Below are 20,519 nucleotides of genomic sequence, written 5' to 3'. Positions count from 1 at the left end.
GACACAGCCGCCCCGGGGTCGGCGACCCGGCCTCCTCACCGGCTCCGCCATGGCACAAACCCGCCGACCACAGTCCCCCGCCTCTGGACGCCTCGCCCGGCCCCCTTCAGCGACCTGCGCCCATCATTGGGTAAACCGTCTGCTAGTCAACACCCCTCCCCTCCCACACCCTCTGGCTCCTCCTCCCCACCTTTTCATTGGTTATCACACCCGTCTATCATACATCCACCACTGAAACCGAGGCGCCAAAGATTCCAATCAACCTCGGCGCAATCAACCTGGCTTTCGATTCGTTCCGGCTCACCCATTGGCCGCCTGCCCCCCTTCCTGACCAGCCCACTTCGGGCCCGCCCCTTAAATAGACGCGTGCTCCTGGTTGGAGAGCCAGCGGGGCATCTTGGGAATTGTAGTCCTCAAGCCCTCAGACTACACAGTGGAGGAAGACGGCCTCCGAATTGTTTTTAGAAACCGCGGAATAAGGCTTTAGTCCTCTCCGGTATCGCCGTTATTGTTCCCCGCAACGACGCTGTGGACTAATTCCACTCATCGCCACCCCGACACACACGCCCCTCCTCACGCGCACAATCCACACACCCCGGCCCAGCACTTCAAATCCACTCAACTCTGAACAACCCCCTACATCACACATATCGCACATACCCTCCCTCACACCCGATGCCTCCTACAGACTGGCTTCGCGCGCAGTGTTAACACAACACACGCCCTCGCAACACCCGCCGGCAGCACACACCTAAACACAACACGCCTTGGAAACAGCACCTGGAGGGACAAATCCAGGTGAAAAATTAGAGGCTTGATTCTCCCTGTTGAAAAGGAGTGTGACTTCCCTCTCTCCCACTTCTGTTTCAGAATGCCTCCTTCGTCCTTTTCAAATGATTGTACATGTCTGCTGTGGTTAAATAGCGCCTTGCAAGTCTCCTAACTCAGGAGCTGAAAGCCTTTTTTTTTTGAAATGCAACCCTCTACGGCGAGAGATGATAGATCCGGATCTCCCAGTTCCTGGGAGAGGGAGTAACCGCCTAACTTTGGTGGAGGCCTTGCGGTGATGTACCAAAGTACCTCGGGTCAGAAATAGGTGAGAAGCTTGCTTCTCCCCTGGATATAAGCCAATCACCATGATAAAATTAGGATGATCTAGGCAGGACTAAAGACATTGGGTTTTGACATTTTTATCTTGAAAACAGGATAAGGGGCTGTACCTGCTTGGCCACCTGCTTGTGTGAAGCTGAAGGAAAAACAAAAAACCTGATTCAAAATGAAGTTGGGGGACATCTGGCCAGATCAGTGGGTAGAGCACATGATCCTCCATCTCCATCTCCATGTCCTGAGTTCAAGCCTCACGTTGGACGTAGGACTTGATGTGGGGCCACGAGACTACCGGCCAAGAAAGAATTCTTGAGATATCTTCGGTGCAAAGAGGTGCTTTATTACAGCATGGGGACAAGACCCGTGGGCAGAAAGAGCTGCACTTCTGCTGTATGAAGCTGGTGGTTATATGCTTAGTGCTCAAGAGGGAAGGGACTTGCAGGGAGTATTAGATCATAAATGTTTTCTTTGAATGTCTACTCATAAAACTCGCCAGATTTCTCTCATCATTCAGTTCGATATTAACCATGGGTAGATTGTACAGGCAGACATGAGACCCTCTTAAGAATGTAGGAGCCATACAGGTCATGATCTCACAGTTTGTGGGTTCAAGCCCCGTGTCGGGCTCTGTGCTGACAGCTCAGAGCCTGGAGCCTGTTTCGGATTCTGTGTCTCCCTCTCTCTCTGATCCTCCCCTGCTCAGGCTGTCTCTCTCTCTCAAAAATAAATAAACATTTAAAAAAAGAAGAAGAAGAAGAAGAATGTAGGAGTCAGTTAAGGCTCTTAACTCTTGATTTCGGCTCAAGTCATGATCTCACGGTTCGTGAGTTCCAGCCCTGCATGGGGCTCCGCGCTGACAGTATGGAGCCTGCCTGGGATTCTCTCTCTCCCACTCTCTCTGCCCCTTCCCTGCTCATGCGCATGCTCACTCTCTCTCTCTGAAAAGAAACTTAAAAAAAAAAAAGAATGTAGCAGCCAGAAAACAAACAAACAAAAGAATATAGCAGCCAGCATGTATTTGAGTCTCATCAGAATTATGCAGGCTTTGGATCAGCCTTCTTGCTAACGGTGAACATTTTCTGTTCATCAGAGCTTACTTAAAAAAAAAAAAAAAAAGAAAGAAAGAAATTGGGAAGCCAGATGGGGGGAGCTCTTAGTCCTGCCGCTCCTTACAGCCTTTTGCAGAACCAAGGAGACTTAGGTTGTATTTGCAATAGGCACGAGCCTACCCCAGCAGATTTTCTCCTCAACCCAGCAACAGCCCCGGCCACGTGAGACGGGCGCAACTCAGCCAATGAGAAGCCGCTATGCTTGGAACCCAGTTTCTCCCCACCCTTTCCTACGATTTTGTCAGAGCTCGCAAGTCCCAAATAGTATTTCTCTGCTCTTCCTGAATAAACCTGTTTTTGCTGGAAAAATAACTGATACTTTTATTCTTTTATTTTTTTTTATTCTTTTTTTATTTATTTTTTGAGAGAGAGAATCAGGGGTGAGAGACGACGAAAGGGGGAGGTTGGAGAGAGGGAATCACAAGCAGGCCCCACATTCAGTGTGGAGCCCAACACGGGGCTTGATCCCATGACCCTGAGATCCTGACCATCGCCGAAATCAAGAGTCAGATGCTCAACTGACTGAGCCACCCAGGCACCCCTAACAGTTTTATTCTTAAGGATATCACCTGTAATGTACATAACATTCTGGTTTAATGCTTCCAGTAATAAAGTTTGTTTTCTGTCTCTATCACCTTGCGGGGGGGTGGAGGGTGAGTCTGCATTGGAAGATTTTTTTTCGCATCCACCAACATCATGCACCTCAGAAGCTACGTATCCTCCACGCGTCTACCTTACTCACACCTTCTGTGCGTTATGCACCACAGCACAGATACACCCCTTCAACACTTGACACCTCCCACATCACCTCCAACCGTGTGGTCCCTGCCACCTCACCCACACCACACTTCACACATAACACACGGCCAGTACCACCACCTCTCGCACACCCAATGCTCCCGTAACTTAGACTTCAGACACCCATCTGGTACAGCATCTTTGACTGCCATGCGTGTCCCATTCCACCCCCCTCCCCCACACGAATATCCCTGGCACCTACAACCAAGTCGGTCAGCCCACCCCTCAAATCCTCCGTGCAGGCTCCCCACAGGCTGACTGGAGGCGTCCAACCCCAGCAGGTGGTGCTGTCTACCAGGGGATAAAGGCACCCGGGCTCCAGTAGAAGGGACTCCAAGGACTTCGTGGTCCCAGGAAATCTTCAGCCATTCCTTGCAGCCAGGCTGAGAGCAGAGAGATTGCACCAGAAACCCTTCGGCCAGCCTGGAGCCCCACCATGAGGCCACTGCAAACTAGGGAGGCAGAGGGTAACCCTGAGGACCTGGAACTTCCCTCGAGCCTCCTTCTTCTCAAACCTTGTTCAAGAGCTGTAAGTGCTCCAGCCCCTGCCAAAAAAAATCAGGTCCTGTGGATGTGGAGAAGCATTGGAGTGTGACTTCCTCCTGGGCAAGTCCCTGCAAGAAGCCTCGATGCAAATGATCTTGGTGCCCCTCTGGTTCATGGCACAGAAGGCCCCTAATAAATGCCAAATCATAATAGTAACTAACATTCAGTGTGCTTACTATACCACTGTCATGAGCTTTACCTCCAAGACACATTAAGGCACGTAAAATTATCCCTATTTTACAGACCTCTTAAACTATAGCACAGAGAGCTTGAGTCACACAGCTAGAAAGAGGTGAGCTGGGATGCAAACCCAGATAATCTGAAACTTCAGAAAAGGGGGGAGGATGCCCAGGTGGTTCAGACTGTTGGGCATCCAACTCTTGGTTTCGGCTCATGTCATGATCTCACGGTTCATGAGTTCAAACCCCCGTCAGACTCTGCGCTGATAGCACAGAGCCTGCTTCTGATTCCCTCTCTCTCCCTCTCTCTCTCTCTCTCTCTCTCTCTGACCTTCCCTTACTTGCACTTGCTCTTTCTCTCTCTCAAAATAAGTAATATATACATTTAAAAACTTTAAAAAACAGGTCATCTGATTCCAGAGCACTGGGCTGGAATTTCCCAACTTCCCTCCACACTGCCCTAGTGGCAGAGCCCAGAAGCAGCTCCAGCCTCTGCACTTATTTCTTCACTCCTCCTTCCCCACTTATTTCTGGAGCTCCTGATCTTTGCCACCTCTTGGCTGGGTACAAGGGGCATAGGGAAGACCCTGGAACGGACTTGCCCTCAAGAAGGCAGGATGTTTTTATGCAGAGTCACATGCTCGAATGCTTCAGGCACAGGCAGGGAAATTCAATGGACTGTAGCAGGTGGATGAAAAGTAATAGGGAGCGGTGGGGATTATGGCAATTGGGAGAGCTTATTTTGGCTGAAGGGTAAGGTGGGTGTTCGAATGCTGGGCTAGATCTGTATTTCTTATTCTTAAGGTTTTTTTTCTTTTTTAAAAATTATTTTTTTAATGTTTTATTTATTCTGAGAGAGAGAGACAGCGTGAGCAGGGGATGGTCAGAGAGAGAGGGAGATACAGAATCTGAAACAGTCTCCAAGCTCTGAACTGGCTGTCAGCACAGAGCCCGACGCAGGGCTCAAACCCACAAATCACGATATCATGACCTGAGCTGAAGTCGGACGCTTAACCGACTGAGCCACCCAGGCGCCCCTGTAATGTTTATTTTTGAAACAGCGTTAGTGGGGAAGCGGCAGAGAGAGAGGGAGACGGAGAATCCAAAGCAGGCTCTGCGCTATCAGCGCAAAGCCCAATGTTGGGCTCGAACTCATGAACCATGAGATCATGTCCGAGCTGAAGTCGAACACTAAACTGACTGAGCCACGCAGATGTCCCTAAAGGTTTTATTTTTAAGTAATCTCTACACCCAACATGGGGCTCAAACTTACAATTCTGAGATCGAGAGTCACGTGCTCTACCAACTAAGCCAACCAGGCACCCCTCTTCTTTATTTTTTTATTAAAAAATTTTATTCTTTTAATGTTTTAATGTTTGTTCATTTTTTAAATTTTTTAAAATTTATTTCTGAGAGAGAGAGACAGCGTGAACAGGGGAGGGTCAGAGAGAGAGGGAGACACAGAATCTGAAGACAGCCTCCAGGTTCTGAGCTAGGGATCAGCACAGAGCCCGATGCGGGGCTCAAAAACACGAACCGTGAGATCATGACCTAAGCTGAAGTCGGACGCTTAACCGACTGAGCCACCCAGGCGCCCCTGTTTATTCATTTTTTAAGAGACAGAGAACAAGCAGGGAAGGGGCAGAGAGAGAGAGACACAGAATCTGAAGCAGGCTCCAGGTTCTGAGCTGTCATCACAGAGCCCAACATGGGGCTCGAACTCATGAATTGTGAGATCATGACCTGAGTTGAAGTTGGCCACTTAAACCAACCAAACCACCCAGGCGCCCCTAAAAAAATTTTTTTAGCGTTTATTTTTGAGAGAAATGGAGTGGGAGCTGGGTGGAACAGAGAGGGAGACACAGAATCCAAAGACACAAAATCTGAGCTGAGCTGTCAGCACAAAGCCTGACGTGGAGCTCGAACTAATGAACCATGAGATTATGCCTGAGCCAAAGTTGGATGCTCAACCCACTGAGCCACCCAGATGCCCCTTCTTCTTCTTTTTAAAATTGATACCTGAGGAGCACCTGGGTGGCTCAGTGGGTTAAGCGTCTGACTTTGGCTCAGGTTATGATCTCATAGTTCATGGGTTCAAGCCCTGCATCAGGCTCTGTGCTGACAGCTAGCTCAGAGCCTGGAGCCTGCTTCTGATTCTGTATCTCCCTCTCTCTCTGACCCTCCCCTGCTCACGCTGTCTCTCTCTTTCAGAAATAAATGAAAAACATTTTAAAAAATAATATAAATAAATAAATAAATAAATAAAATTGACACCTGAGCTCAAAAGCAACACAGAATCTTTCTGGTGCTAGAAATAAAGAAGGAAATCAAAGCCACAATGCTGAGAGGTGGCTGAAGTCAAGCAGTCCACAGGGACACTGAGATTCCTTAGGACTGGGATTTTCATACCCACAGGGGACAGAGGTCATACCCCAGTAACAGCAGAGACCGAAACTGAGTGCCTTACCCCAAACTAGGAGGTGAGAAGGGGCTGGCTCTTCTGGGCACAGAAGACAGAAAAACACCCCTCCACAGGCCCTGGGATACAACATGGAAGCAAGCTGGCTCCCAGGCTGTGGGACCCAGGAAACTTGGGGACTCCTGCAGTCAAGAGAAGCATGAAGAAGTCAAAAAACCTTCCATGGCGACATCCCCATGGGGAAATTCAACCCATTATACAGATAATGGTAACTACACCATGCCCCGTCCCTAATGCTATAATATAGTCGGGGAAACTGAGGGTCACTGAACTTAAGTAAGTTACCTAAGGTCAGTTAGCAAAAGTATTTAGGGGCACCTGGGTGGCTCAGTCAGTTGAGCACCTGACTTCAGCTCAGGTCATGATCTCACAGTTCGTGGGTTCGAGCACCGCATTGGGCTCTGTGCTGACAGCTCAGACCCTGGAGCCTGCTTGGGATTCTGTGTGTCTCTGCTTCTTCTCTACTCGCAATTTGTCTCTCTCTGTGTGTCTCTCAAAAAAATAAAATAAAACATTTTTTTAAAAAGTATTTAATTCTCCATGACTCAGGCTTCTCAGCTGTAAAATGAGAATGTTTTGCGTCTCTTGCTCAAAGGATTGTCGTAAAGATAAAATGAGATGCTACCTGTAAAGCACTTATTAGCACAATGCCTGGCACGGAATAATAATGTGTTAACACACAGAAGGTACGTTGTAAAGGTTCAGGGATAAAGAAGGAAGACAGTCTCTAAAACACAGGCCAGTGCGAAGAAAGAACATTGAGAAAAATTCTGGCAATAAACTATGTAAGCACTGAGAAGTCTAGTCAGTCTTCTATATAGCACCTTCTGGAACAGGAGAGGGACTGGGTTTCAGAAAAGCACTGGCACTGGGGAGGTGGACGGCAGAAGAATCAAGACAGAGCAGCCACTGATTTCCACCTCTGCCTGCGACAAGAATTTGGGCCTGGTGGGGTTTGCTACCTGATGGTTTCGGGACCTGGAGACTTTTCGCCCTGAAAGTTTTCGTGTTCATGCTTTAAATCAGAAGCAAGCAGTTTGTCAGATAGTGGGTACAATGGCTAAAATGGCAGCCAGGTTTCCGGAGTCACACCCAGCTCTGTGAAGCGCTGGAGATGTCACCTCTGACAGGTTACTTGGCCTCTCGGACATTCGGTTTCCGACTGACCAAATCCCAACCAGGAAGGCGGAGCGTCAAGACAGAGTATAGGCTCTGGAAGGAGACTGTCGGAGTTCAAGTCCCGACCCCAGCAAGGCGAGCCTCGGGCATGTTATGTATAGCTTTTCTGCCTCAGTCTCCTCATCTATGAAAGATGGTTGTTTATGAAGATAAAATGAGCTAATATACATAATCATATATACATATATATACTATATACATAGAATGCTTTCATAAAATCCTCGCACCTAAGTGCTCAATAACCTTGTGAGGTTATGTAAAGATTAAATGAGGGGCGCCTGGGTGGCTCAGTGGGTTAAGTGGCCAACTCTTGATTTCTGCTCAGGTCATGATCTCATGGTTCATGAGTTCAAGCCCAGCCCCAGCCATGGGGCTCTGCGCTCAAAGCCCTGTTTCGGATCCTCTGTCTCTCTCTGTCTCTGCCCTTCCCCCACTTGCGTACCCATGAATGCATGCATGCGCTCTCTCTCAAAAATAAATAAATGTTGGGGCACCTGGGTGGCTTAGTCGGTTAAGCGTCCGACTTTCGCTTAGGTCATGATCTCGCGGTTCGTGGGTTTGGGCCCCGCGTCGGGCTCTTTGCTGACTGCCAGCTCAGAGCCTGGAGCCTGTTTCAGAGTCTGTATCTCCCTCTCTCTCTGACCCTCCCCTGCTCACGCTGTCTCTCTCTCTCTCCTAAAAATAAAAATATTAAAAAAATAAATAAATGTTTAAGAAAGTTTAATGAGTTAACTGGTGTTGAAGCATAGGAGCTACTCAGTAAATTTTTTTTAATGTTTATTTTTGAGAGAGAGAGCGTGCAGTCAGGGGAGGGTCAGAGAGAGGGAGACAGGATCTGAAGCAGGCTCCAACTGTCAGCACAGAGCCCAATGTGGGGCTCGATCCCACGAAGCATGAGATCATGACCTGAGCCGAAGTTGACGCTTAACCAACTGAGCCCCCCGGGCGCCCCAGGAGATGCTAGGTCCATGTCAGTGATGACCGCCGACTCCTAGATGGCTTCCTCTTCACTGGGCACCCCCCGCTGCCAATGAATGGTGGCTGAACAACTGGATGATGAGAGTGGCAGGCAAGTGAGGGCAACAGGCGCAGGCCAAGCCACAGGAGGGAAGAGGCCTCTGTCGTACCCAGGATGCAGCTCTCTGTCCTCCGCTAGATTCGAGAGGGGATAGGGGTACACACATCCTCACCTTCCCTCCCCTTTCTATACAAGGGCATTTAAGTCACAGGATTGGAAGAAGTCACTGAGTTTATTTGGAGTAAGCGAAGGGAGCCAAAGTTTCATTGGTATATACACACATGTGCACACACGCACGCACACACACACACCATCCAAGGCAATGCTGCTCCAGAGGTTGACACTGTCTGCTTGGGGTCCCAGATTTCAGAATCCGGTATGGATCTCGGGGGCCTAAGGAGGCCCAGGCTATGCAGAACAAACAGTGATGAGGAAGTTTCAGGAGCCCTTTCCCCTGAACACCAGGCCTTGGGAATCCTTTCCCCTCTCTCTCCCCGAGAACCACTTCTATTCCTACTCATCTCCCTCTTCCTCCTCCTTCAGTAGAGGGCATTTCCCAGCTCACCTGGAAGGAATCACCTGGTGCTCCAGGTGCCCATGTGGCCCCCTCCTCCCCATGCGGGTTCTGGCCCATTGGGATTATCCATGTTCTCATAAGAGTCTGCATCTGATTAGGACCAGGAAGCGTAAGATACAGGAAGAGGCAGAGTAGGCCGGGAAGGGGGGAAGCCTCAGAGGACAGCAGGGGACAGCAGGAGATGCACCCACCTTCCTCATGACTAGGACCCGGCTGGGCCCGAAAGGAGCGGAGCTGGGGGGCTGCATACAGGATCCCTCTCATATCCTCGTAGGACTGGGACCCTGCGCGGGCAGGAGAGTTGGGGGCTTGGGGCAGGGAAGTGCGGCCTAACATACAGAAGGAATCTGAGAGGCAGAGGGAGGTGAAAGGCCTGATCCGTGGGTATTGGAAAGGAGCGATTACGGTTAGCAACAGGTTCGGGGCCCTTGTTAAGTACAGGGTTCGGTCAGGTGTGAATTCAATTATCATCAGTGTCAAGAACCGAACTGGAAGAAGTCAAGGTCAGAGTCGCAGTCTCAGGAGGTTGTAGAGACAACTGGGGTCAGAGTTGCGGTTTGCCCTAGGGCTGCAGTGACGTGGAGGTCAAAATGCAGGCTGGAATCAGATTGGGATCAGAGCTGACGGTCGGTCACAGGTGGGGATGGGGTAAACACTGGGATCAGGGTTGGGGTGGAGGTTAATGTTAGGAGCCCACCTGAGGCCAGAATCAGAGTCAAGGTCAGGGGTCAGAGTCAAGGTCAAGGTGGAGCATGGAGTCAGCGCTGAGGCCAGGTCAACCCAATCTGGGCAAGGCAGGAGGGTTTCTAGCATTTCTCACCTAGAGAGGTTGCCTCCCTGCTGGGATCCCAGGCAGACCCATGGGGGCTCAGGAAGTCTGGAGAAGGAAGAGGGAAGTTATTCCTCCTGGCGTCCAGGTCATATACCACCCCACCCCACACCCCCAACAAACACCTCCCAGCATTAACCTGACCATCCTCACACTACCTGCTGTCCTGGCGACTGGCTGGGGCATCTCTTCATCCTCATTCTCATAAGACTCAGCTCCTGAAGGACGAAAAGAGAACTCCAGGGACCACTCCTGCCCTGTAGGGGCTCCACAGCCCTCTGCGGCCCCACAAGGACCCCAAATTACCGCTGGAGAAGGAGTCTTCATCCCCGGGACCCAAGGCGTCGTCCTCAGGGTTCTCATAGCCGCTGCCATCTGGTGGGGAAGGAAGGGGGTCCAGCGAGGGCCCACGGCCGGCCCGCCGCAGAGAAGGTGGGGCAGCCGCGGGGAGCGCAGTCTTACCCTGAGACAGCTGGTCCTGCCCGAGGTTGGAGTCATTCTCGTAGAACTCGGAGCCCTCCTCACTGTCCGGCTCCTCATACGCTTCCCCTGCCTCTTCTTCCGGGCCTGGGGTTTGGGGATACAAGTGGGAACCGAGTCACAGCCCCCATCCTCCAGGCCCCAGTCCACTAGGCCTGCCACAGACCGCTCCAACACCTTCCACGTGAGGACCCCTGCCCAGCCCCCACCCCACCCCATCACCTGCTGGTGGCGGGCTCCGGGACCCCGCGACTCTGGCCTCCTGTACGTCGCTGCGCGGGTTTCCGTAAGACTGGACGGCGGCCCCCAGCTCTGCAGCCCACCTCAGGGCGCGTCCTGGCGGGAGGACCGTTGTAACGGGGCCGGAGAAAAGAGATGGGGGCGGTCAAGGCTAAGGGTCTGCGAGGCTGGGCAGAGGAGCGGAAGCTGCGGGCTCGGCGGGGCACTGGAGGCTGTGCCACCTGGGGCGTGGCCTCAGTCTCCGGGGAGGTGCGGCCCTCGGAACCGGACCTCTCGGACCCGCGTCCTGGGGGCGGGGCTACTCGCCCGGGGGAACGGCCGTGGCGCTAGGGGCGGGGCTCGAATCTGGACGGGACTCCGCCCCCTGGGCAGGGCTTTCTCCTGAAGGCGGAGCTCCGGGCTGGGGAAGGCGGGGCGCTCAGGGGAATGGAGTGGCCTGGAAAATGGGTACGGAGTCACAGAGCAGGCGGTGCCTCCTACCAGTGCCAGAGTTGGGCGTGGGAAGGGAGAGCACGTTCCCGTACTGATTCTGGGGCCCGCTTCCTGGGGGAGGCGTCACTTTGAAGAACCTGGCGAAGGAAGAGGAGTTGCGCTGTGAGGCCGGGTCCTCAGAGGATAAGATGTAGTCACTTGTACTTAGCTCCTGTGTTCTGGCACAGCCTATAGAGGGGTTTGGGATCACTCTAAGGAGGTCTTCACAGAGGAGGTAGCTTTGGAGCTGGGCTTTGAAGCTTGGGCAGTATTTCAACGGTAGAGAAGGAAAAGACATCCTGGGCAGAGGAAACAGTAAGCGCAAAGCATAAAGCAAAAGTGCAGGAATGGGAAACGGCAGGCGCGCCCGCATCATTACCTTCTGGTGGGATCGGTCATTCGCTTTCTTTTCCTCCTGAGGATCAGGACTGGTGGGAGTCAAGAGGAGTGATCAGAGGAGGCAGGGTAAAGATTTGCGGGGCACTGGGGAGGCCACTTGGGTCCATGGAGGGGATTCAAAGTCCAAGGGGCCCGATAACTTTGGAGGGCGGTTGGGGGAGTCAGGGACAGGATTGGAGGCCTATGGGGCAGGTATGCGTGCGAGAAAGGTGCTTGGCTGTCAGACTGGCCACTGTGGGCTGTGCTGAGGAAGATGGGGTGGGGTGGGCAGATGGGCTGAGGGACATGACTCACCCCTTCGAAAATGAAGAAAGCTTGCCAGGGAACCCAGGCAGATGATCATATAAAGTAATGGCACAACGAGGACTTTCCAGCCACCAACCTCCAGCAGCCAGTACCTTACTGATAGAGGGAAGCAGGTATGAAATGAGGGCCCCAGGCTGGCATCTTGCTTCCTAGCCTGAGGCCATAAGTTTCAGGAACAAAGGTGAGACACAGGTCCTCCGAATCACATGCTACAAGGAAAGCTCTTCTCACGCCCTCTGAGGTCACGGACTGTGCCCCAGAGCCTGACATGGGGCCTGGGGCAGCATTTACTGAACAAACCATGACTGTAGTCAGACTCTATGTTAGGATTAAGGGTGGGGGGGGATGGAAGCGGGCGCCTGGGTGGCTCAGTTGGTTAAGCGTCCGACTTCGGCTCAGCTCATGATCTCACGGTTCGTGGGTTTGATCCCTGCGTCAAGCTCTGTGCTGACAGCTCAGAGCCTGGAACCTGCTTTAGATTCTGTATCTCCCTCTCTCTCTCTGACCCTCCCCTGCTCATACTGTATCTCTCTCTCTCTTTCTCTCTCTCTCAGAAATTTAAAAAAAAAAAAACGTTAAAAAATTTTTTAAAGGGGTGGGGCATGAAGATCAGCTTCCTGCTATACTCAAGGACAGTCTTTTTCAAAGAGAAGGACAGTCAGGTTCACAGGGTTAGAGGTGGGAGGCTGCAATGTGCTGGGCGTGAAAGTTGAGGGTGAGTTTGAGAACTGTGGCTGGGGTACCACAGGAGGAGACAGAATGTGCAGAGCACTGTGACCGGAGTTGATGGATGGGTGAGGAAAAGGAAAGTACCCAGGTTCCTGGCTTTGGCCTCTGGGCAGGTGGTGGTGTCCTTCACTTACACAGGGCCACCCAAAAGACTACACTCTGGGAAGATGTGGAGTTTGGTTTTGCATATTTTGAGCCTGCGGTATCTATGGACTATCAAATAGCAGTTCTGGGAAATGGCTGGGTGTGAAGTGTATGGAACCTGGAATCGAGTCATTAAGGCACAGTGGCCCAAAGAGCCATGGGAGTAGAGGAAGGCAAACAGGAAGAAAGCGTAGACCAGGATGAGAGGGTGCTTACGGTGTAAGAAGAGGCCTCCGAGCTCCGACAGTGAGGACTGGGGGAGAAAGAAGACCCTGTCCCCGCTGATGGGAAGGAGCAGCCCGTGGGAAGAGAAGACCCAGAAAAGTCGTGATTTGGAAACAAGGGAGGACAGAGATGGAATCAAGTGTTCGGTGTGGAAGCTGGGCTTTCAGATGAGTCTGGTACTAGCTCTCAGGTCGGGGAGCCAGGGTTGGCTGGCTTCCAGTTCTTCCCAGTAGCCCCACACAGATGCCCCACAACTGGGAGAAACTCTACCTGTCTGGGCGGTGACCTTCAGCTGCATCTCGATGGTCACGTTGCCATGGTAACAGTGATAGGTGCCAGCATCTCGAGCCGTGGCCTGGGGCAGCAACAGAACAGCCCCTCCCCTGAGGCTGTCCAGGACCCACATCTCTCTGATCGGGGCATCCTCCCTCAGGTTTAAGCTCAGCAATGAGATGTTGTGCTTCTTGGGACGCACGTGGGTCCAGGAGATGGGGCCTCTGGCCGCGGAGGCAGGGGGCACCTCACAGGGCAGCCAGAATGCGGAGCCAGGGGCCACGGTGAGGTCTGGGGCAGGGAGAGCCAAGGCTAGGAAAGCATAATCCCTGGGGTCCCCTCCCTGCAAACCCTCCGGTTCCCAATCACCGCCCCCCATCCCTGGAACCCCCACTTCCTGGCATCTCCCCATCACCTTACCTTGGTTGAGGCTCTGGTTCAGACTGCCCCTGGGGGAGGCACATTCAGGGTCTGTCTCCCAGATCTCAGGGTGGTCTTTGGCCCACACGTACAGCTGGGAGCTTGTGGGGTAACCAGAAGAGGGCTTGGGGCCCTCTGGGGACCTGTTCCCCAGGCCACAGCCTGGGTCATTTAGGTATGAAGCATTCCAGCGGAACAGCTCCCCTGGGAAAAGACCCGGAACCAGATACAGACACATCCAGGACAGGAAGAGAGACCCAGAGACCCAGAAAGACAGAGACAGAGAGGGACAAAGACCCAGAGAGAGAGAGAGAGGAACTCAGAGAGAGACGAGAGCGAAAGAGAAGAACAGCTCAGTGCTGAAGTCACGAAGCCACGGGAGTTTTTAGAAGCCACCTCAACCTAGCTGTGTGCTTGTCCCTCAGACCCTTCAACCCCTCCCTGAAAATCTGTTGTAGCTGCCAGACTGTCCTCCATGCGTGGTGGGCCTCCCCCTTCTCACCCACCCCTCCCTGCCCTCGCCCAGACCTCACCACTGCCCTCGACGCTGACCGTCCAGCCAGACTGCCAGGCCTGCTCAGAAGGGGGCCCCAGCTGGCATACGTAGAAGCCCCCCATCTGGTAGGAGACATTGAAGATGAGGAGCTGGATGCCCAAGGTCCCCTTCTGGATGCCCAGACCTTGTGAACCTTGGCCCAGGTCTGACTGAGCCCCCTGAAACCAGGTCTGCTGCTCAGGAGGACCGTCTGAGGTCCCTTTGAGGCATGGAAGCTCAGCTTTGCTTCCCTCTGAGGAGAGAGAGACAGAGAGACAGAGAGAGAGGAACTCTTAGCTCCCTTCATTCTTCACACTGGGTGATAACCCAGCGGCCCCACAAGCTGGAAGTAGACGAGCTCAGAGTTCTTCCACCCCCTCCCTGAGTTTTATAAATAATAAAATGAAGGCCCAGAGAGGGTAAGCTACTTGGCCAAGGGCACCCAGCCAGACCCAAGTTTCCAGCCCGAACTCCTTCCATCTGTATCCTTTGGACATACCTTTAGCCTCCACCTGCAGCCTTTTCTGGGGTCTGACTCCCTCAGGGGTTAGGAAGAGGAGGAAGAAGAGGAGAGGAGGTGGCATGGCGGCCAGACTCCCCGGGGCACCCAGCTTGGCCGCGCGGAGAATGCTGGGGCAGGCGGGGGCCTGGGGGGCACTGAACCATGTGTGTCTGTGGGGGCGGGCGGCGGGCAGGCAGTCCCCCCTGGGGAGGAAGGGGGTGGTTACGCCTCCAGTTCCCTTCTCTATGCACCCCTCCGGACCCACAAAACTTGTCTCTTCCCTGACACACTTTTATTTTCATCCCGACACTTCGCACCATGTGAAATGAACTTACTCGTGTGTCACTTTCTGTTCCTCCCACTAGAGTACAAGCCCTCGAGGCAGAGACTTGGTCCTGCTCACCGCTGAATGCACAGTGCCCTGGGACGGACTTGGCACATCGCAGGCACCCAATGACTATTTGTTAAATTGAGTGGCTCCAGTTTTGGGGGCTCCCTCCTCCTCCTCCTCCCTCCTTCAACCTCAGGCTCTAACCTCGTTTCTCTTCACACACATACCCCATTCATTCATTCAATCAACATGTCTTGGGCCTCCTTCCCACTCTGTGCGACCGGCCCATCACACATACTTTGGGATCGGGCAGACTTGACTTTGAACCCTCCACGTCTACCACTTGGCTAAATTTCTTCATTCATCTAAGCTCTGGTTTCTTTCTCTGTAAACTGGGGACAATAATAGTACCATGAAAATCTTGTTTGTGAAGGTTAAACAAAACAGTATACGTGCAGCATTTTTAGCCCAGCGCCTGGTGCATAGTAGGCCCTCAGTTAATGAGAGACAGCATCAACCAGTGGCCAAGAGCGAGTGCCAGGTTGGTGCTGCAGCTCCCCCAGCAGTCCTGAGAAATGACTGGTGATCAGTGCCCCTTTGTCTCCCTGTTCTTCCCCAGGAAGCCCCTGCCTGCTTCAGTTATGGAAAGAACCCATTTAGAAACGGGGAAATTGAGGCCCCCAAAGGGCAGGGTGTTGCCTGAGCTCACACAATGAGCTGGTGGTCATAGAGGAAGCACTAGAACTCAGGAATCCTGACTCTTAATAAATCTGCTCTTCTGCCCCCCACCCCCACCCTGTTTCTCCCCTCCTTTCCTCCTCCCCCAGCTCTCTCTCTCTCTCTCTCTGTCTGCATATGTGGGTGTGTCTCCGCTTTCACTCTGCAGTCACTCAGGGAAAGGGTCCAGGGACCCAGGAGACCTGCTTTCTCAGTTGCCAGTTCCCAAGCCCGTCTCGCTGGGCTGCAGCTTCCTGTTTGCTTCAGGCGAACCCCAGGGGACCCTCCAGCTGGTAAGGCCCCACTTCCCTTTGGTCAGGTCGGGGTGGCTAGGAGGAGGAAGAGTGGGGCATTGGGGAATGGAGAAGATGAGGTGGCAGGGCTCCGTTTGCCTTTCATTCAACAAAATCTCTCCAGTCTCCTTCTGCCTCACCTGCACTTTCCTGCTTAGAACACCATAGTGGCAGGGCGCCTGGGTGGTTCAGTTGAGTAAGCATCTGACCCTTGGTTTCCGGTCAGGTCGTGATCTCACAGTTCATGGGTTCGAGCCTCACATCTGGTTCTGCGCTGACAGCGCGAGTGAGGCTGCCCCTACCTCCATTTCCCATCTCAACCCTCTACTACTCTGTCCCTCACTCCAAACAAAGACTTTGCACTTGCCGCTCTTCTTCCTGATCCCTCCTTGGCTTTTCTACTTCTCTGGCTCCTCTTTATCCCTCAGATCAAATTATATTTCCTCCAAGAGGCCTTCCCTGACCCTCCAGGGACTTTGGATGTCACACCCCTCTTTGATTTTTTTCCCAGCGTTTGCCCCGATTCCCAAATATGCTTGCTTATTTCGTAATCTCTCAACTACTTTCCTGGCCCAGAATGTTCACTCTTCAACAACAGGGATCTTTACTGTCTTGTTCCCTGGCATCTAGTGGGTGCTCAATAAGTATTTGTTGCGTAAAATGTGAAAATTAATGAAGGGAAACCAGGCCAGAAGGGGGAGCTCTCATGCCATACGGTTCTACCTCAATTGTAGGAAGCATTGTCAGTTACAGGCCCAACAGAAGAACCTTCCACAGGAAAGAATCATCCCAACAGGATGAAGATAAACATTACATCTCCTACAAGAAATCGACCACCCCGGCAGCTCAGCCAATGAGAAACCATTATCGTCCTGAATTCTTGCTTTTCTCCAATGAATTTTCATTCAAAACAACCCCTCCCAACTTCTTTTTAAAAATTTTTTTAAAGGTTTATTTAGTTTTTGAGACAGAGGGAGACAAAGCGTGAGCGAGGGAGGGGCAGAGAGAGAGGGAGTCACAGATTCCGAAACAGGCTCCAGGCTCTGACCTGTCAGCACAGAGCCTGATATGGGGTTCTCATGAACAGCAAGATCATGACCTGAGCCAAAGTCCTACGTTTAACCAACTGGGAGACCCCGGCACCCCAATCCCTCCCAAATTCTTCTTCTCCACAAAATAACATTCCTCACCTGTATTTGTTGGGCTAGCCTATGGTTTTTGCTGTCCCTTACTTATCCTGAATCGCAATTCTCTGCTATTCGCAAGTAAACCGGTTTTTGCTGGCAAAAAAAAATCAACAAAAAGAAATTAGGAAGAGTAAAAGAAAGCTTTCTCTTCACATCTCTCTCATGCACTCAGTCACCAGGGCTAGTCCATTTTTCATCCTAAGTATTTCTAGAATCCAGTTCCTCCTCTTTTGGGGTCCTTCCTTTCCCAACCAGAACCACTTCAGTAGCCTCTTTTGTGGGCTGTCTTCTATCTCTCTTTTGCTCTTTACCTAAACTCTACACAGAAAGAACTTCCTTGGTATTAGTCATGTGCTTCTCCTGCTCAATAGCCTTCAAAGGCTCCCAGGGCCTCAGGATAAAATCCAAGCCTGACAGTTGACTGGAGCCTTATTTATAGTCCCCATTTCACTTCCTTCCCAAGAAACTCTGCCACACACACAGGGAATCTGAGGTCAGTAAACTCCTGGGGATTTACAAGCAGGAGTTAACCTAGCCAGATTTTTTTTAATACTCCTTTTTATTTAAGTTTACTTATTTTTGAGAGAGAAAGAACACGCAGGAGGAGCAGAGAGAGAGGGAGAAAGAGAGAGAATCCCTACGCGAGCCCAAAGTGGAGCTCGAACTCATGAACCATGAGATCATGACCTGAGCTGAAATCAAAAGTTGGACACTTTGACGGAGTCACCTAGGTACCCCCAGATTTTTTTTTTTGTAATCTCCACATCCAACTTGGGGCTCAAACTCAAATGACCCTGAGATCAAGGGTCTCACCCTCCTCCGACTGAGCCAGCCAGGAGCGCCTAACCTGGCCCAATCTGCATTTACCTAAACTCCCCCTGGCTGCAGTGTGGAGGGGAGATTAGAGGGAAGCCAGAGAGATGAGTAAGGAAAGTGTTCATTCATTCATTTATTCACCAAATGTTTACTATGTGTGTTTTGTTTTGTTTTGTCTTCTAAATCAGGCACTGTGCTAGGTGCTGGGGTAACAGCAGAAACAAGACAAGGTTCCAAACCTCATGAAGCTTTGACTCAAGTTTTGGGGACCTGGAAGGGTAAAGGGGGACAGGTAATAGACAAGTTAATCAATAAACAGTTTCAGACGATAAGAAGTCATTTAATGGCAGACAGGTGATAGAGCTAGCTACTTGAGACAGGAGGTGTCTACTGGGGTGGGGAAAAGCTTGGTGTGTTCAAATAAGATCATGTTTAGTTTCATTAGAAACTGTCATACTCTTGGGGCACCTGGGTGATTCAGTTGGTTGCGTGTCCCACTCAATTTCAGCTCAGGGCATGATCTCAAGGTTCGTGGAATTGAGCTGCACAGCTGACTCTGTGCTGAGTGTGGAGCCTGCTTGGGATTCTCTCTCCCTCTCTCCCTCTGTTCCTCTCCCACTTTCTTTGTCTTAAAATAAATAAATAAACTTAAAAAAAATCACACTTTTTTTTAAGTTTGTTTGTTTAATCTCTACACCCAATATGGGGCTTGAGCTTCGGACCCCAACATCAAGAGTCACATGCTCTTCCAACTGAGCCAGTCAGGCACCCCAGAAACTATCATACTCTTTTCCAGAGAGGCTATACCGTTTGCGTCTACCATCAGGAATATAAGAGAACTATGGTTTTTCCATAAACGTACCAGCATTTGGTATTATCACTTTTTAAAACATTTTTTTCTTTATGTTTTATTTATTTCAGAGAGAGAGAGAGACAGCATGAGCAGGGGAGGGTTGGAGAGAGAGGAAGATACAGAATCTGAAACAGGCTCCAGGCTCTGAGCTAGCTGTCAGCACAGAGCCTGACGTGGAGTTTGAACCCACAAACCATGAGATCATGACCTGAGCCGAAGTCGGACGCTTAACTGACTAAGCCACTCAGGCACCCCTTTAAGTTTAATAAATTAAGCCATCCTGGTAGGTGTGTAGTGATATCTCCTTGTGGTTTTAATTTGCATTTCCCTAATGGCTAATGATGTTGAACATCTTTTCATGCATATATTTCCCACCTCTGACATCAGTGAAATGCCTATTCCTGTCCTTTGCCCATTTTCAAATTGAAATGAACTAGAAGATTTTAAACAGGGATGACATAGGATCGGTTTTGCAAAGATCACTTTATTGCTTTGAGAATTCACTAAAGGAACCAAACGGCAACACATGGGAACAGTTAGGAGGCATTGTGGAAATTCAGGAGAGAGACGGTGGAGATGAAGAAAAAGAGACACCTTCTGGAATACTGTCCTTTGGAGGCAGAACTTCCAGGCTCCTGGAATGTACTTCACAGAGGGAGAAACGGGTTTGGGAGAATGGGAATCAAGGTACTGCACTGAAGTTTGAGCGGCCTGTCACCATCAAAGGGAAGATGTCAGGTCGCCGGTGGCTAAGTTCATAGATAATGAGACCTTGATTTAGGGCAGTGGCCCAGGGAGGACAGGGATTTGTGAGGCACAGGCAGGGGGAAGGGGGATTAGCAGGAAGCCGTGACTGGTTGAGTATCCAGGTGGGGGTAGGGACGTGGAAGTGCTGTGGAAGTTCTGACTTCTCCGACGGACTACAAGGGAACCCCGGCGTCCAGAAAAGTTAACCTGACCCAGCCCTGCCCCGAGGGACGCTCCACCAGGGCGGAGGTACAAGCAGGCCCGGCCACAATTCGCTGTAACGTAAGCCAGGCATCGGCGGCAGGGGGCCAGGGGCCCATCAAGGGGCTGGCGGCGGGACTCGGAAGACAACGCGGAAGCTTCGCCTTCTTTAGGCTGAGGCCGGCGGGCGTCTCGGAGGAGGTGTAACTTGAGCAGAGCTTCCGATGTCACGCGGAAAGGCCAGAAGGCCTTTGATGAAAGAACTTCGGGGTTTGAAGGACAAGCGCCCTTCTTGAACAGTGCTGCCCAGGAAAGAAGGCAGGGAGGGGCGGGGCCTGGAGCCGCGGCCGAGCTCGGACTCGGAAATCTTCGGCCCAGGCTCGGCAATCGGCCCCCAGCTCCGGCCTGGGCCTCGAGCCCGGGGCCGATCCGGAAACAGCCGAGCGGATCCGGAAACAGCCGAGGGGACCCGGAAGGGGTGAGCGCCGTCACCAGGGAGTGCTGGAACCCGCCGTTTGCGTGGAGGCGATGGCGGCAGCTGCGCCGGCGGTCGCGGGCGAGGATGGCCGGCGACGGCGGCCGGGGACTGGTACGTGAGGGCGCGTCCGTGCACGCGAGGGGCGGTGGAACCAGAGGCGTGGCCGAGCTCGGAGCCGGGGGAGTGGGGGTGGTGAGGGGAGATTGGAGAAAGGGGCGGGGCCACGCCGCCAGGAGAGAGGGGGCGGGGCCCGCGACCCACCGGAGGAGGGGGCGTGGTCTGGCGGCCAGCGGCAGGTGAAAGGTGGGACCCAGTGAGGGGAGGGGCGGGGCCATTGGAAGGGAGGGGTCT

The 20,519-nt window shown here is 52.1% G+C and overlaps 2 protein-coding genes across 2 annotated transcripts in view; one reads left to right on the top strand and one right to left on the bottom strand.

The window, feature by feature from the left end:
- Positions 1–8,749: 8,749 nt before the first annotated feature.
- CD19 (CD19 molecule) lies at positions 8,750–14,632 on the bottom strand. The gene is made up of 15 exons (XM_077760284.1): positions 14,543–14,632; positions 14,042–14,296; positions 13,509–13,712; positions 13,086–13,379; positions 11,706–11,813; positions 11,392–11,440; positions 11,022–11,110; positions 10,524–10,637; positions 10,284–10,388; positions 10,128–10,196; positions 9,980–10,039; positions 9,813–9,869; positions 9,184–9,276; positions 8,981–9,082; positions 8,750–8,823 (listed from the first exon to the last, which is right to left on the bottom strand). The coding sequence occupies exons 1-14, from the start codon at positions 14,625–14,627 to the stop codon at positions 8,991–8,993; spliced, it is 1,674 nt and encodes a 557-aa protein (XP_077616410.1). The 5' UTR covers positions 14,628–14,632; the 3' UTR covers positions 8,750–8,823; positions 8,981–8,990.
- Positions 14,633–20,012: 5,380 nt separating this feature from the next.
- Positions 20,013–20,519, top strand: part of RABEP2 (rabaptin, RAB GTPase binding effector protein 2) — an 11,091-nt gene continuing 10,584 nt past the window's right edge. The window contains exon 1 of the mRNA XM_077760553.1: positions 20,013–20,279. Within this exon, the coding sequence (XP_077616679.1) occupies positions 20,219–20,279 (61 nt within the window). The 5' untranslated portion in view covers positions 20,013–20,218. The remainder of the gene's footprint in view (positions 20,280–20,519) is intronic.

This window comes from Crocuta crocuta, unplaced genomic scaffold (genome assembly GCF_008692635.1).
Source record: "Crocuta crocuta isolate KB4526 unplaced genomic scaffold, BGI_CrCroc_1.0 scaffold73, whole genome shotgun sequence".
NCBI lineage: Eukaryota > Metazoa > Chordata > Mammalia > Carnivora > Hyaenidae > Crocuta > Crocuta crocuta.
The sequence above is the reverse complement of the archived record's forward strand: the minus strand, read 5'-3'. Positions and strand labels throughout refer to the sequence as shown.

Bases quoted from the DNA above. Each gene is read 5' to 3' on its own strand.
- CD19 (XM_077760284.1), bottom strand. From the start codon at position 14,627: ATGCCACCTCCTCTCCTCTTCTTCCTCCTCTTCCTAACCCCTGAGGGA. The intron at 13,713-14,041 runs GTGAGGTCTGGG...GTCTTTTCCCAG, and splicing joins GGTCAGCGTCGAGGGCAGTG to GGGAGCTGTTCCGCTGGAAT. The intron at 10,389-10,523 runs GTGATGGGGTGG...CCCAAACCCCAG, and splicing joins CCGGAGCCCGCCACCAGCAG to GCCCGGAAGAAGAGGCAGGG.